Source organism: Parambassis ranga, chromosome 7 (assembly GCF_900634625.1).
Source record: "Parambassis ranga chromosome 7, fParRan2.1, whole genome shotgun sequence".
In the NCBI taxonomy this organism is placed as follows: Eukaryota; Metazoa; Chordata; class Actinopteri; family Ambassidae; genus Parambassis; species Parambassis ranga.
Genome location: NC_041028.1, coordinates 21,147,859 through 21,160,385, shown reverse-complemented (window position 1 = coordinate 21,160,385; position 12,527 = coordinate 21,147,859). Strand labels below are relative to the sequence as shown.

The window sequence follows — 12,527 nt, the reverse complement described above, 5'->3', positions numbered from 1 at the left end:
ACACACTTGCCACATTCTTATCACTAGCTCTGTGATGCTTCAAGTCACACAAACAAACAGGGGGTCATATGAAAGCTGAGACTTCACCAACTGACACTGTTACAGTTGTTTTGCTATATTATAAACATTTGGTAAATTAGAATGTAAAGAAGATTAAAGGAAAAAATCACTAGTTCAGAGCGAGTAAGTCTTCTGTAAATTTACAATCAGAAGTCATGTTTGAGGGCAGGCCAACATGTCAGATAGGCCAACTGTCTGTGTTTATTCAAGACTACAAATATTAGGATTAGACATTTATTATGTGGAGGACTTTTTTGGGGGAGAATGTGGCAACAATCCTTTAGCATATAATGCATTTTCCTCCATGTTTCTAGCACTAATATTACTACTACCTGTCAAATCTATTGGTTCTGACCTTTCCATAGAGGTGTCAATCATCCTAATCAACCCGTCCATTGTGAGGTTATGAGCCTGCATATTTGTCGAGGTATTAGCTTAGCTATATGTGGGCGTGGCCTATCTGCCTTATACATCTGTTATAACCTATAGATGTGTAATAATGTATGTATACATGTGAAAAGTGATGTAAATGGAAGTGATGAACACTCTATTCCAAAACATTTCTGTAGCTTGAGCAGGTTTTGGCTGACAGCAGCATGCATAGTTCGTTGAGCTGATGCTTGGTAGTGGAATGCTATCGGGGGAATGGTGGGATAAATAATGAATGCAAATGTCGTACCTTTTTGTTTCCACTGGGAAACAGCCTGGGCTGGATCGCATATGGCATCTTCTTCACACTGTACCTCGCCAGGCACTCCAGCACATACTGCCTGTAAGCTCTCTAAACAGAGGAACATGACAAATCAAATACACCAGCTACACACTAGGTGGCGACACAGACCATGTGCATGTAACAAGAGAAAATCCCTGCAACATTCTTTTCCTCTGAGAAGCTGTGACTACCAGATAATGAATTTTCAATACGTCACACATATGCCTCCTTCTGTTACAGTGTGCAGGAGGCGCTCAATATTCTGCGTGCAGCTCAGACATGACGGGCAAACACTAGAAGAAGCTTCAGGCTGCATTTTCAGAAAGCGACTGTCGCCCATTTGTTGTGGGAAATATGTGAAACTGGGCATCCCTGATGTCTGTGGAATACTATTTGCATTTCCTAGCCACACATTTGAGGTTTTAACTTCACTGTTTTCTTTGTTAATGCTTTATTGAGAATGGCTTCCTACTTCCTGCCAAAGCCTGACATGAGAAAATACACAGATACCGCTGGGAAAAGCCTAATCTATAGTGTGCAGTCTTTTCCTCTGCTCTGTCTTTGTAGTGAGACAGGATGGCAAGGCTGATCTCCCACAAACCTCAATGAAGGTCTCGGCCCAGACTCGGGAGCGCACTTTGAGGATAGCTGTAGTCCCCTTCTCCAGAAGGCCCACGCCGCATTGAAGTGTCCAGCACTCCACGTTAGAACAAGACTGTGGAAACAGAGAGAAGCCCATGAAGAGTCGGCAGGACAGACATAACATCCATGTTAATGCTGCAGGTTGAATGAATATTACAAAGAGTCCAATGTTATGATCCCCATCCCACGCCTGCTTCGAATTAAATTGAAGGAATGTCATGAGACTGTAAAAATGCAGCATGCACCACTCGCCACATTATTGCCCAACCGCTAAAACCGGCCCGTTTTTCTCAAGACTGTAGAATACACAATTTTAATTAGAGCCCCATAATGCAGCTTGGCAACATTGAACATTTTAAAACGTGCTGCTGCTGCTGCTATAACCAGACCACCCCAGACCAGGAGGTTTCAGCGGGTTTCCTGCGGGAGCACATTAGTTTACTTATTACACCGAGCAGGGCAAACACAGGAGGAGGAGAGAGGGAGGGAACCCGCCTGGTTCCTTCGGGCTTCATCTTAGACGGACTTAATGAGAACTCAGACAGACGGGGAGTGGATCTGTCCTCTTCCTCCTGTTGGACCTGCTCAGCGCTCCGGGGTGAAGCAGGGAGCACCAAGGTTTGTGAAAATGACTGAAGACGCCTCAGACCATAGTCACAAATAACCATTTTGTTGGGATTATGTTGCTAAAATCTGGATTATGGAGGGGCGGGGATGCTGTTCCCACAGCTTTACATTGTCTGGACAGATGCTGCATGCAAAGGGCGTGTATGCGGTTACTCCACTGCTTTGCTCTCTCTGCACAGCTCAGCTCTTTAAAGACAAAGCAGGTCATTTTTCCACAGCGTGGCCCTCACTGTCAGCTTCTTCCAAGACTCCCTTTGAACAGAGAGAGAAAACAAAAGTGCAGACACCAGGGAAATGGGAGAATGGGGTCCTTCATGCTAACGTGTCATTGGGCATGCTTGATAAACGACCACGTTCAGCAGAGACAGGCACACAGACAAAGACGTCTCAGTGGAGGCAGGTATCCATCCACAGGAAGCAGCTACCTGCAGCCGGGTGGATCAATAGGACCAGTGTGTGGGGGGAAGGGGGGGCTCAAAAATTAAAGAGCAGCCTGTAAAGTAAGGGTGCATCACTGGCTCCCCATACATACCTCGTGTCTTCTCGGCCTCTCCACCACTACTAAAGGCTCTTTAATGTTAATCACCACAAAAGGGACAAGCCCGTGCCCTCTGACCCCTCCCTTTTAACGACATCATAACCTAATTACCTCAATCCCTGGAGCCTCATGTAAGAGCAGGGCCAGTGTTGCCAAAATAGATCCAGATTTGCACAATTAAGGCAACCAAGTAAATTTTTTTGTGAATGACAAAATAGGTTTTAGCTGCGTAACCACGTTTATCCTGAGCTGCAAACTCAAGTCACCAGTTTATTACATTACAGTTCACCTTTTGGCCTGGCAGTGTTCATTCACACATACAATGTGCTGTATTCATGGAGTGTGGCAGCTCTCCTCTTACCAGGTTAGTCAAATGAGCGAGTTGGTTCTTGTGGACGTCCCTCCTCTCGACGCGGTGCTCATGGGCCTTCAGTGCCAGAACTGGTGCTTCTGTGGATGAGTGCTGTAGCTGAAGGAAGACACAAACACACACCACCCATTAGAACCGAACAGACACTGACCTCAGCAGGCAGAAGAGCACACCGCCCTTTCTGTCAATATAAGGCCTAATGTTAGCATGACCCGGAGGCTTTCTGTCATTAATCAGAAGCATGTGAGCGTCACTCCTCATGGATTCCTGTGGAAATACACCGTACTTAGCAATTCACCAGGGAAGAAGAAACATTAGGTCACAGCTAAGACAGATGACCGCTCGCTCAGCCCTGCTCAACATCTGTCAAGCTCCAAATGTAAACACAAACAGCAGCGCAGAAATGTTCTGCCCACAAAATCCCACAGCTACAGCTCGCCATAAGGGAGGGGTGTCGCTGGATGTCAAAGATGAGTGAGTATACTGCTGGGTGAGGTGGTTCATCAAGCTGTGCTGAGCATAGGGAAGAGCAGGCACTTCAAAAGCTGGTGGTAGGGTTAGTGTCCTGGGTGGGGCTGAGAAACAGGGAGGAAGAGGTGGGTGTGGGCCAACCACATGACACCCGACTGGGAAATGATGGGAGCTCCTTCCTGTCTGAAACTGCCCTTATTTGAACCTGAAAAGGTGCACGGGAGTCACTCACTCGGAGGTGTCGCTGATTCATGTGTTTGTCGGCCGTGCAGTTGATGGGTCCTTCTGTGGAGAACTCCAGTGGGTAAAGGAGAGTGTGACCCCCGACCCCGAGAGGGCAGCGCAGCTCCAGGAGGGTGTGGCTGATCCGACTGGGGCCATTGTTCACCAGCTGGAAAAAAGAAACAAAAACGTCAATATGTCGAGCATAAAGGAGGTGGAGGAGAAGATACCTGTAGATCAGAGCCCCTTGAATTATTATTACAGTCTCTTTACAGGCTGTGGCTGTGATGCACGATAATGAGAGCCCTCCTGGAGTTTCCTCTTTTTGTCACAGCCACATTATAGCTGTATGGTTGTAATGGATTTCTTCCACATGCTGATATGTTTAAATCTGACATATTTCTACAAATTGGTAGATCTGTACAACCTAAATCACACCATGTGCTCTGGAGTACATCTTCAGTTTTTCCGTCTTTGCAGCTCTGGGATTTGGACTTTCTCTATGAACAGTAGGCTGTGCTTTCCAACCCAATCTGCTCAGCCCCATTGAGCCTGCACAGCTAAGAGCACAGCTGATTACCTCATAGATGTGTTCCACGGCAGGCCCGACATCCTGCTCCACCCCATAGTTTTTGGTCATTTTCCAGTTGGCCGGCGGAAAGAAGACCTTATCTGGTCGAGACACACTTAAAAAAAAAGGGAAGAAACGCTGTGAGAACAAGTGTAAGGAGGCACAAAAGACCTGATGACGTTCCAGAGGTTCAAATGAGGAAATCCTAACCCTCAAACTTACCCCTGTAGAATGACATCAGCCTGAGCAACCACCTCCAGCTTGTAGGGCACAACCTCACTGTGGGAGTTATTCTCATTTTTACTGTGAAAAATAGACTGTGATTAGCTGACGTCATTTTCTACTCAGTGGAGATTTGTAATGCTGCATGTAGGCCTTTGCTACCTTCGGATCTGCAGCTCAAACTGAACGGTTTTGTGTGTGTCCTTCAGCCGCGGCACCGTGAAGCGCAGACCTGCCCAAAGCTGTGAATACAAAGATGAAACAATTAACATCTGGAGTATTATTCAAAATCAATATATTCATACTTCAACCTCAACACTACTTTACCACAACATGTCATCTTTTAATAAATACACGAGGAAGGTAAATACTCGTCTGTGAAGCCAACTGAAGCACTATACTCGAGTTACATCAACAATCAAAAAGTGCTGAACATTGATGTTCTTTCAAGACTTAACACAGATTACACGCTACAATATCTGTTCTATAAAACTTCAAGAAACACCTGGTTGTACAGCAAACATTTCCAAAAGCCAAAGGAGCGTAGTTCCCTGCAGCAACTGGAGCTAACATTAGCAACTGAATCATTTAGTCATAAGATTCCAGACAGCAGAAGCAGCCTGGATGTGAACAGGACAGTTTGACTCACTCAGGACTTCCTACTTTTTCTAGATAACAAATTTATGGCAACATGACGAAATGGACGAGTTGTCTCCAACCCTCAGTTCACACGTAGCTGACAGTGTTCCCCCTGCAGACCTGTTAAAAACATGCCAGCTTGTGACCCTTCCATTAAAAAGGAGCACAGATGGACTATGTACTTCCTGTCACAACACTTCCTGACACATGCTGATGCTTCCTGTGCTGTTCACACCCAACCTAGTGATGACATGTTTTCTTCTGACGCACAGGTGACTACAATAAAAAGTGCTCTGCATGCTACAACTAATGAACAGCTCCAACAGTGTTCTCACATTGGCACCAGACTTCATTGGGTTGCCCAAATCACAGCTGAGGTATCGGGTCTGGTTCTCAGTCTCATAGCTGCAGGTCAGCTGGGTCAGGGTCTGGAAACAAGAGGACAGCCAGGTCACACCACAGCAGGGCACAGATCATCAGGAAGAAGGGGGCCCCAGGAGACAGATTATTTTTCACTCTGTTTTGAGGTGTTTCTACTCACGTCATTATTGCGGGCGATACCACTGTAGTCAGCTTCAGGGGGCAGCACCACATACAGCTCGGCCTCGTACGCCCCTCCTTCACCCTCATTTTTGGCGTTGAAAGTTAAGGTCAGCGAGTTGTCATCACCCAGGTAGACTTCCTTCTTGTCGCTGTGGACCCAACCAATAGAAAATGTGATGAATTGGGTGGTGCTTTAAATAAATACATGCTGGCAGAACAAACTGCTCTGCAGATTGAGCTTAAATTAAAATCACAAAGCTGCCCCCATCAGTGGAACACATTTTCCAATGTGGTAATAAAGTCATACATGGTGTACAGCAGAGTGTAGGACTGTAAAACACCCCCCCCTTCCTTATTTACTTTCTCTCACTCCCTCCACCTTTCTCCGACAGCTAAGAACAATGAGAAATTCCATATGGAAGGCCACACAGACGCTTTTAATTACAGCCTGTTCTCATAAAGCAAAAGCAGGCGGAGCGAGAGAGGGAGAAGATTCCTGAAGCTTGATCCTGAAGCGCCCAGAGTCGACCCACTAGATTCTAACTGGCATCGCACTTTTTAAACCAAACAAAGGCTCTACTTTAGAAAACACCACAAAGACTCAGACTTCCCCGAGGGACCAATGGTCTAACAGGTTATGCGATTTGGCAACAGGATAAAAGAAACAGCCCTGTAGGAACGTGGACGCTTTTTTCCTTTAAAATTCCACTAAATCATGAGCATCCTGTCAACCCCTCCAACTGCTATTAGGCTTCAATTATTTACTGCAGAGCAGACAAAAAGGTATTTTAACTGCACTAATCACGCTCTGAAACACTTGCAGCAGGTTAGTCCACATGTGATGGATCAGCCATACATTGGGAAAAAAAATGCTGGCAGATGGTAGATAAATATAGGAATGTGAAATGGAAATGACAGAGCAGAGAAGGGAGTATCAGGGAGGCTTTCTGAGGAAAATGCTAACAGATTTCTGAATCAAAGTGTGGCTGGCAGGGTGCTGCTGACGGCTCAGAAGCAGACGACGCTGGGACTCTGGCAAACAGATCCCTTTCACCTCCCCTGTCTTTTCCACTGTACTTGTTTGTCAGAGCAGCCACCTGTAGAACAGAGCAACTTCCTGTTTTTTTAAAGGACGGCGTGCCGCTACTGTACAACAGCATTGTGGCTATTAACTAACACTCACTCTGTGGTATGCTGAACTCAACAAAGCAGTGGAACAACAAAAACAGCTGCTTCAGCGCTCGAATCCAAGGTCGCATTTGCACACCAGAGGTGAAGAGTTCAGCGTCTGTGATCCTGTTCAGAGTTTATTATGTATTAGCCACTGAATTCTAATCTATTTCCTGAAATCCATATGCTCTGGGATTTTTTAGAAATATGGAAGGAAATGAGCGCTCACCCATGAACTGCCAGCTTCAAGTCAGGAACACAGATGTTGTCCTCGCCGCAGTCCAGCAGAATCTGAGCCTAAAAGAAGCACAGAGGGGGGTAATAAAACTCTGAACACAGATATTAATGATGATCATTTGCAGAGCATCTCTTGACTGACTGCTGTAGATGAAACAAAGCATAATGCACAAAAGAGTAATTTGGGATATGGTGTTAATCTGAGCACTGATAAACCGGTATTCCCAGAACTCCCTGTAGCACAAGAAGCAGTGTCTCTCTGGTGTGTGAATACACAACTGGAAAGTTGATGAACAGCTGTTATGCTACACATGCTAATCACATTAGTCACAGTCTGTCACCATGTATCTGCATACACATAAATAACAGTGGCAGAGATACTCACAAAACAAACCGACCCCACACAGCTGCTAGTGGCTACTACTACCAAGGAAAATCATACCCTACATAAACCTGCAATAACCAGCTTCACCTCCATCATCCTTCAAGTTTGACCTCATCCTAATCCAGAAACGTTACATTAGAGGAACTGACAGTATTTTTTCTCAGGTAGTGTCAAGTTTGACAGATTATTATTATTACTGTCTTTGGATACTGTGCTAAAATAGTTGTTTAGTAGAAATCTGATACAGTGACAGCCCAAGTTCTGATTCAAAACACACTTTTAAACACAAGAAAAGAATTAAGTACACAAGATAAATCAGATATCTCCTAAAAGGGAGACAACAGGATGAGTGCAGCAAGATGCGACATGCGGTATGACTAATACATTCCACCCCTGTCCTCCGACCACCAGCAGACACACACACACACCTGGTCTGCAGCCCCCCTTTATTTACAAGACATCATCCCTGCACAGCAGACAAACACTCAGGAGGACAATAACTAGCCGAGTGAGGTCATGACAGGCACTGACACAGCCTCGTGAACCAGCTGCCCTGGCACACATGTGTTTTCTGTTTCCAGGGATGAATCCATCCCAGAGCCAGTGTCAGAGGAGATACTCCTGTGGGGCTGAGCACAAAAGCTGCCAGCTCCCAACTCTCACCAGCTTTCCACATCACAGCGCTATGTGGCAAACCGCACTTTCACCACATACTGCACCCACCCTGCCGAGTGCAGCGCTACACGATCGTATGGAGAGGGAGGAGCCAACACATAGAGACAGAGGATATCTCTGTTGACCTGAGAGGGAAACGTGAGGGTTCACAGATTACAGTGGAGGGAAGGGAAGATAGGAGCAGGATCACTGCTGGATAAGTGGCTGACCGCCGTACGTGTGGCAGGGCAGCGGCAGGGCAGCGGCAGGGACGGCCCTGCGGATTGCTAAATTGCATCCCGCTGCGACGGTGACAGTGTGATGATGCTCGTGACGATGAGGATAATAAATAGAAATGGAGGAAGAGATTAGAGGGAGCAAAGTGCCCCCCCTTGTCATTACACCATCCAGGGGCTCTAATTATGGACACCGTGGTAACCACCATGCTAACTTGGCCACATGTGCACCCTGGAGGAGAACAACATTTGTATCACTGTGCTTAAACAACAACACTGACATAATGAGGGCTCGCATCAAAACAGTAACTTGGCATATGAATACAGCCCATTAATCACAGTCACACTGATTTGATCAGATGATCTTATTTTAAGAACAATGAAGCCATTGATGCAGCAATTTCACTTTCAAAGATGGTGGAAACCTTTGCGGGCTTTTGAACAAGATCTGAAAATGAAAGCAATTAATAGATCCATCACAGTGTCATAACTCCTCATACACATGTGGAACACGTTATAGATGAGAGCGAGCGAGACAGCGCCGAGCACATCAGCCATCTCTCATTCTCACTCCAGCTTAAAGAAAGGAAGGACTTGGCGGAGTTGGCGAAATGTTCTCAAAGCATATGTGAAAATCAATAGGGCATCATGTGTCTGAGCTAAGCCAGGGCCAGGGCCGTTTATATGCTGTTAGATTCACGCAGTATAAAACAGAATTAATGAAATGTGTTTGCAGGCTGACGTTACTCCCACACACACATACCCACGGATCAGTTTGCCATCTTTGACTCAAGGCCTTAGTTCAGCAAATGACCTGATCTGTGGGAGGCCAAGCGGCTTTGATATCCAGGACGGACATCAATAACAGAGTCCAACAGGAGAAAGAGGGTGGATGGCCATTCCTTTGTCTGCTATCTGTTGCTGAGCTCACATATGGTTCATGCTGTGCCACAGCTGAAGAGATGCCCACAGCTCAACTTGCTGCCACAGGAAAAGCTGAGAGATTTCTACCAGATGGGCAAAAAGCCTGGCTGCTCCCCTCCCCTTGAAATATCGACCCTCCTTTTATTTTTTGCCTGCAGCCCTGGAACAAGTCACCTCTGTGCTGTTACACAGCCAAGCAGGCCAAGCACTGTTCCTGCTGGGAAGGGGAAGCACTCCACTGTACATATGCCTCACATTTTCATTTTGAAAACAGCTTTCCAGACACTCTGGACCTCTTCCCAGCAGAGCAGTTCAGTTTAAAAAAAGAAGAGATTCACTCTTTCATCATGGATAGAAAAGGAGCTGGCTGTGGATACGAGGAATTATTGATGTGGCAGATATTCTTATCATCATCTGAAAAAAACACACTGATCCATTTAATCAGCCTCGTAGATGAATCCTGCTTTAGTGAAATGCACCGATAGAACATTGGACAAGTACAGTAGACGTCACAGTACCTTTTGCTCAATTACATGAACGTTGTGATAGTTAAGGATGGGCCGCAGGCCGTGGGAGTCAGCTGCAGCTTTTGGATCCAAGCTGAAGTTCAAGGCCACAAAAATAGAGGAGAGTTTATCCCTGAAGTCCTTCTCATCCTGCAGACAAAGACACACAGTGTACAGTTTGTACAAAGATGCTGCACAAAAGTTAGAAATAACCAAATCTATTGCTTCCATTATCAATAGAGAGAGAGAGAGGGTGGGAGTGCATACTCTTAGGTAGATCTTTTTCTGGCTGCACACTTTTTCGCCATTTTGCAGCCTCACACTCCTCTGAAGCAAGGGCTGTTGGGTATCCAAAAACAGAGCCCTCTTCACGGCACCTTTCTGCTTGTGCTTACGACTATCGAGCTGCACCTCAACCTGGAAATCTGGAACACATAACACAGTCACACAAATGAGCATTCATGCTATGATGAATGCTCCCAGGTCACCTAATGACAAGTCTGAAACATACCTCCATAAATACGCAGAGCTACACAATGCAGTCAATGTAAGTTAAACATAATGGCAATGAGAGCACGTGTATACAGACGAAGGAGTAATTAGAGATAATAAGTAAGGGTTGACAGAGAATTGAGCACAGAAGGTTATTAAAGGTGGATCACAAAAGATGCTCGGCATACTGCACTTCCTTTGTTATCATAACAAAATCTGAACATATCTACATTACCTGCCAAAACCCTTGGTCCTACAGATTTAAAACATTACCACTGGTGCCTATTTGGTAGTTTCCTAACCTGTAATAAAGTGCAGATGTGGAAGATTGGCTCACCTAGGTTGCCCGGTAGGTACTTCCCATCGGCCGATATGCAGAAACTCAGGTTGACACTGTTTTGGACGGAAAAGGACAAGGACATGATGAGAGACGCACATTCATTTATGGCAGAGACTCAGTATAAATACACTGTACACACAAGACCCCTCACTCGCCCTCACTTGTTCTCTCATAGCAGACTTTTCTCAAGTCCGCTCCTTACATGGTTCACGTTACAAGCAATGAGGCATTATGGGAATCCAGCAAATATTATTAAATAAAATAGCAGAAGTTTGGCGACGGGTTGGTATCTGACCACGTTCACAAGCCGGGCTGATAAATCTGTGTTTCTAAACACACACACACAGAGGAATAGCAGAGTTAAGAGGGGTGAAATTGAGCAACGACTCAGATTTCAGCGCTGACCAGTCAACGGCTGCCGATATGAGCCTGTAGCTCTCTCCCATGACATCACACACACAACATGTCCAAGTCTGCAACCCCCAAAACATTTTGTACTAGTTACAGCCCCACACAAGAGACACAAGAGACACAAAGGACGAACAAAGAAGAACAGCAGAGATGTAGAAACAGGGGAGGAAATAAGTTATAAAACTGAGACACAAGGATTTCTTTTGAGAAGCAGGAACAGCTTCATGCATACGCTCCCGTGTCTGCCTACTCCTGCACAACAGTGAGCGCACGCTCACGGGAGTCTACGTGTCCTGATGTTTCCCAGCTGTGTTCCACCACCAAACAATATCTCATTCAAAGCAACTGCAGTAACCTTCCAGCCCCTCCCCTGCCGACCTCCCTTCCCATTATCCCTGCTGCTCTCCTTTCACCCCCACCAAAAGCTCCTCATCACCAGGCAACGTAGCATAATCAAGACACATGTGTATACAAGAGTTTCCTTTATGGATCAGGATGTGGGGAGGGGGGGCAGGCAGACACATGAGTGCTGTGTCAACCAGTGTCGAGCAGAGAGCCACCGTCGTCTGTTTCCTCTCCCTTATTCTGGAGCTGTGCACATTTGGAGGAGGCCAACAAAGCTGCTATTCAGCATGTTATTTTCTGCTACTCAACAGTGTGATAGGGAGACATTTTGAAAACAGGTCAGAATAGAGCAGTGCTCAGTCCAATTTAATACGATGATTCCTGCTATAGAGGAGATTTCTTATCAAAATTTCCTGCCAAGATAGTAGTGTTTATGCACGGGAAGGGAAATGGGGAAGCCCATCTTTCTGCAGTCTGGGTCAGATAAACACAATCTCTGAAGCAGAGTCACAGGAAACAGTGTTGGACAATCTGAAGACTCACCAGGAAACCGGAACGCTGGAGTTTCCACTCGTGACCATGCAGTTCTTCTCCTCTGGGTTGATCATGGTGGGGGAGACTGTCAGAGAGGCAGTGGTGTTGACGATTGGACGGGATCTGTGGGAAACAGAGAGAAGCATAGACTGAACATATTGGGAAATGTATATCTGTGAATAGCATTGAGTCTATTGATCCTTATGGGGGAAAAAAACAATCAACATACCTATAGAGAACTGCTTTATTCACACCAAAGGCTCCCACAATGAGATCTGAGAAGAAAAAAATAAACTGATAACATGCAACATACATAGTTACTAACCTTCACTGCATTTTTCACTCTGACTTACCTGGATATCCGTTCATGTCCAGGTCCTTAGCACCTCTGAGAGCAAATCCAAAGCTGGCTGGAATGGCCTCTGCAGCCCATTGGCCTGCGATCACCTGAGATGGCTTCTCCCTGAGTCCGTCTGCGTATCCATTGTAGATGTAGACCAGTCCCTGCCGGTCCTCACCTCCAAATGGAGCGCTGATAGCCACATCTTTAAGAAGCAAGAGGTCAGAAAAAAATATTGTTATTTATAAATGAGCAAGAATTCATTTTAGTCATTTTAGTAATAAGTGATGAATTTAATGTCATAACATCCTAGCTCTATGTCCTAACTTTTATCCA

At 45.7% G+C, this 12,527-nt stretch overlaps 1 protein-coding gene across 1 annotated transcript in view; it reads right to left on the bottom strand.

Moving 5' to 3' along the window:
• itga5 (integrin, alpha 5 (fibronectin receptor, alpha polypeptide)) overlaps positions 1–12,527 on the bottom strand; it is a 32,895-nt gene that overhangs the window by 3,117 nt on the left and 17,251 nt on the right. Inside the window, exons 13-28 of the mRNA XM_028408884.1 lie at positions 12,205–12,396; positions 12,081–12,126; positions 11,861–11,974; positions 10,559–10,614; positions 9,997–10,154; positions 9,742–9,879; positions 7,017–7,084; positions 5,616–5,766; positions 5,410–5,502; positions 4,598–4,677; positions 4,436–4,516; positions 4,223–4,328; positions 3,653–3,811; positions 2,941–3,048; positions 1,374–1,487; positions 740–841 (exon numbers count right to left, since the gene is read on the bottom strand). Coding sequence (XP_028264685.1) covers positions 740–841; positions 1,374–1,487; positions 2,941–3,048; positions 3,653–3,811; positions 4,223–4,328; positions 4,436–4,516; positions 4,598–4,677; positions 5,410–5,502; positions 5,616–5,766; positions 7,017–7,084; positions 9,742–9,879; positions 9,997–10,154; positions 10,559–10,614; positions 11,861–11,974; positions 12,081–12,126; positions 12,205–12,396 — 1,766 coding nt within the window. The remainder of the gene's footprint in view (positions 1–739; positions 842–1,373; positions 1,488–2,940; positions 3,049–3,652; positions 3,812–4,222; positions 4,329–4,435; positions 4,517–4,597; positions 4,678–5,409; positions 5,503–5,615; positions 5,767–7,016; positions 7,085–9,741; positions 9,880–9,996; positions 10,155–10,558; positions 10,615–11,860; positions 11,975–12,080; positions 12,127–12,204; positions 12,397–12,527) is intronic.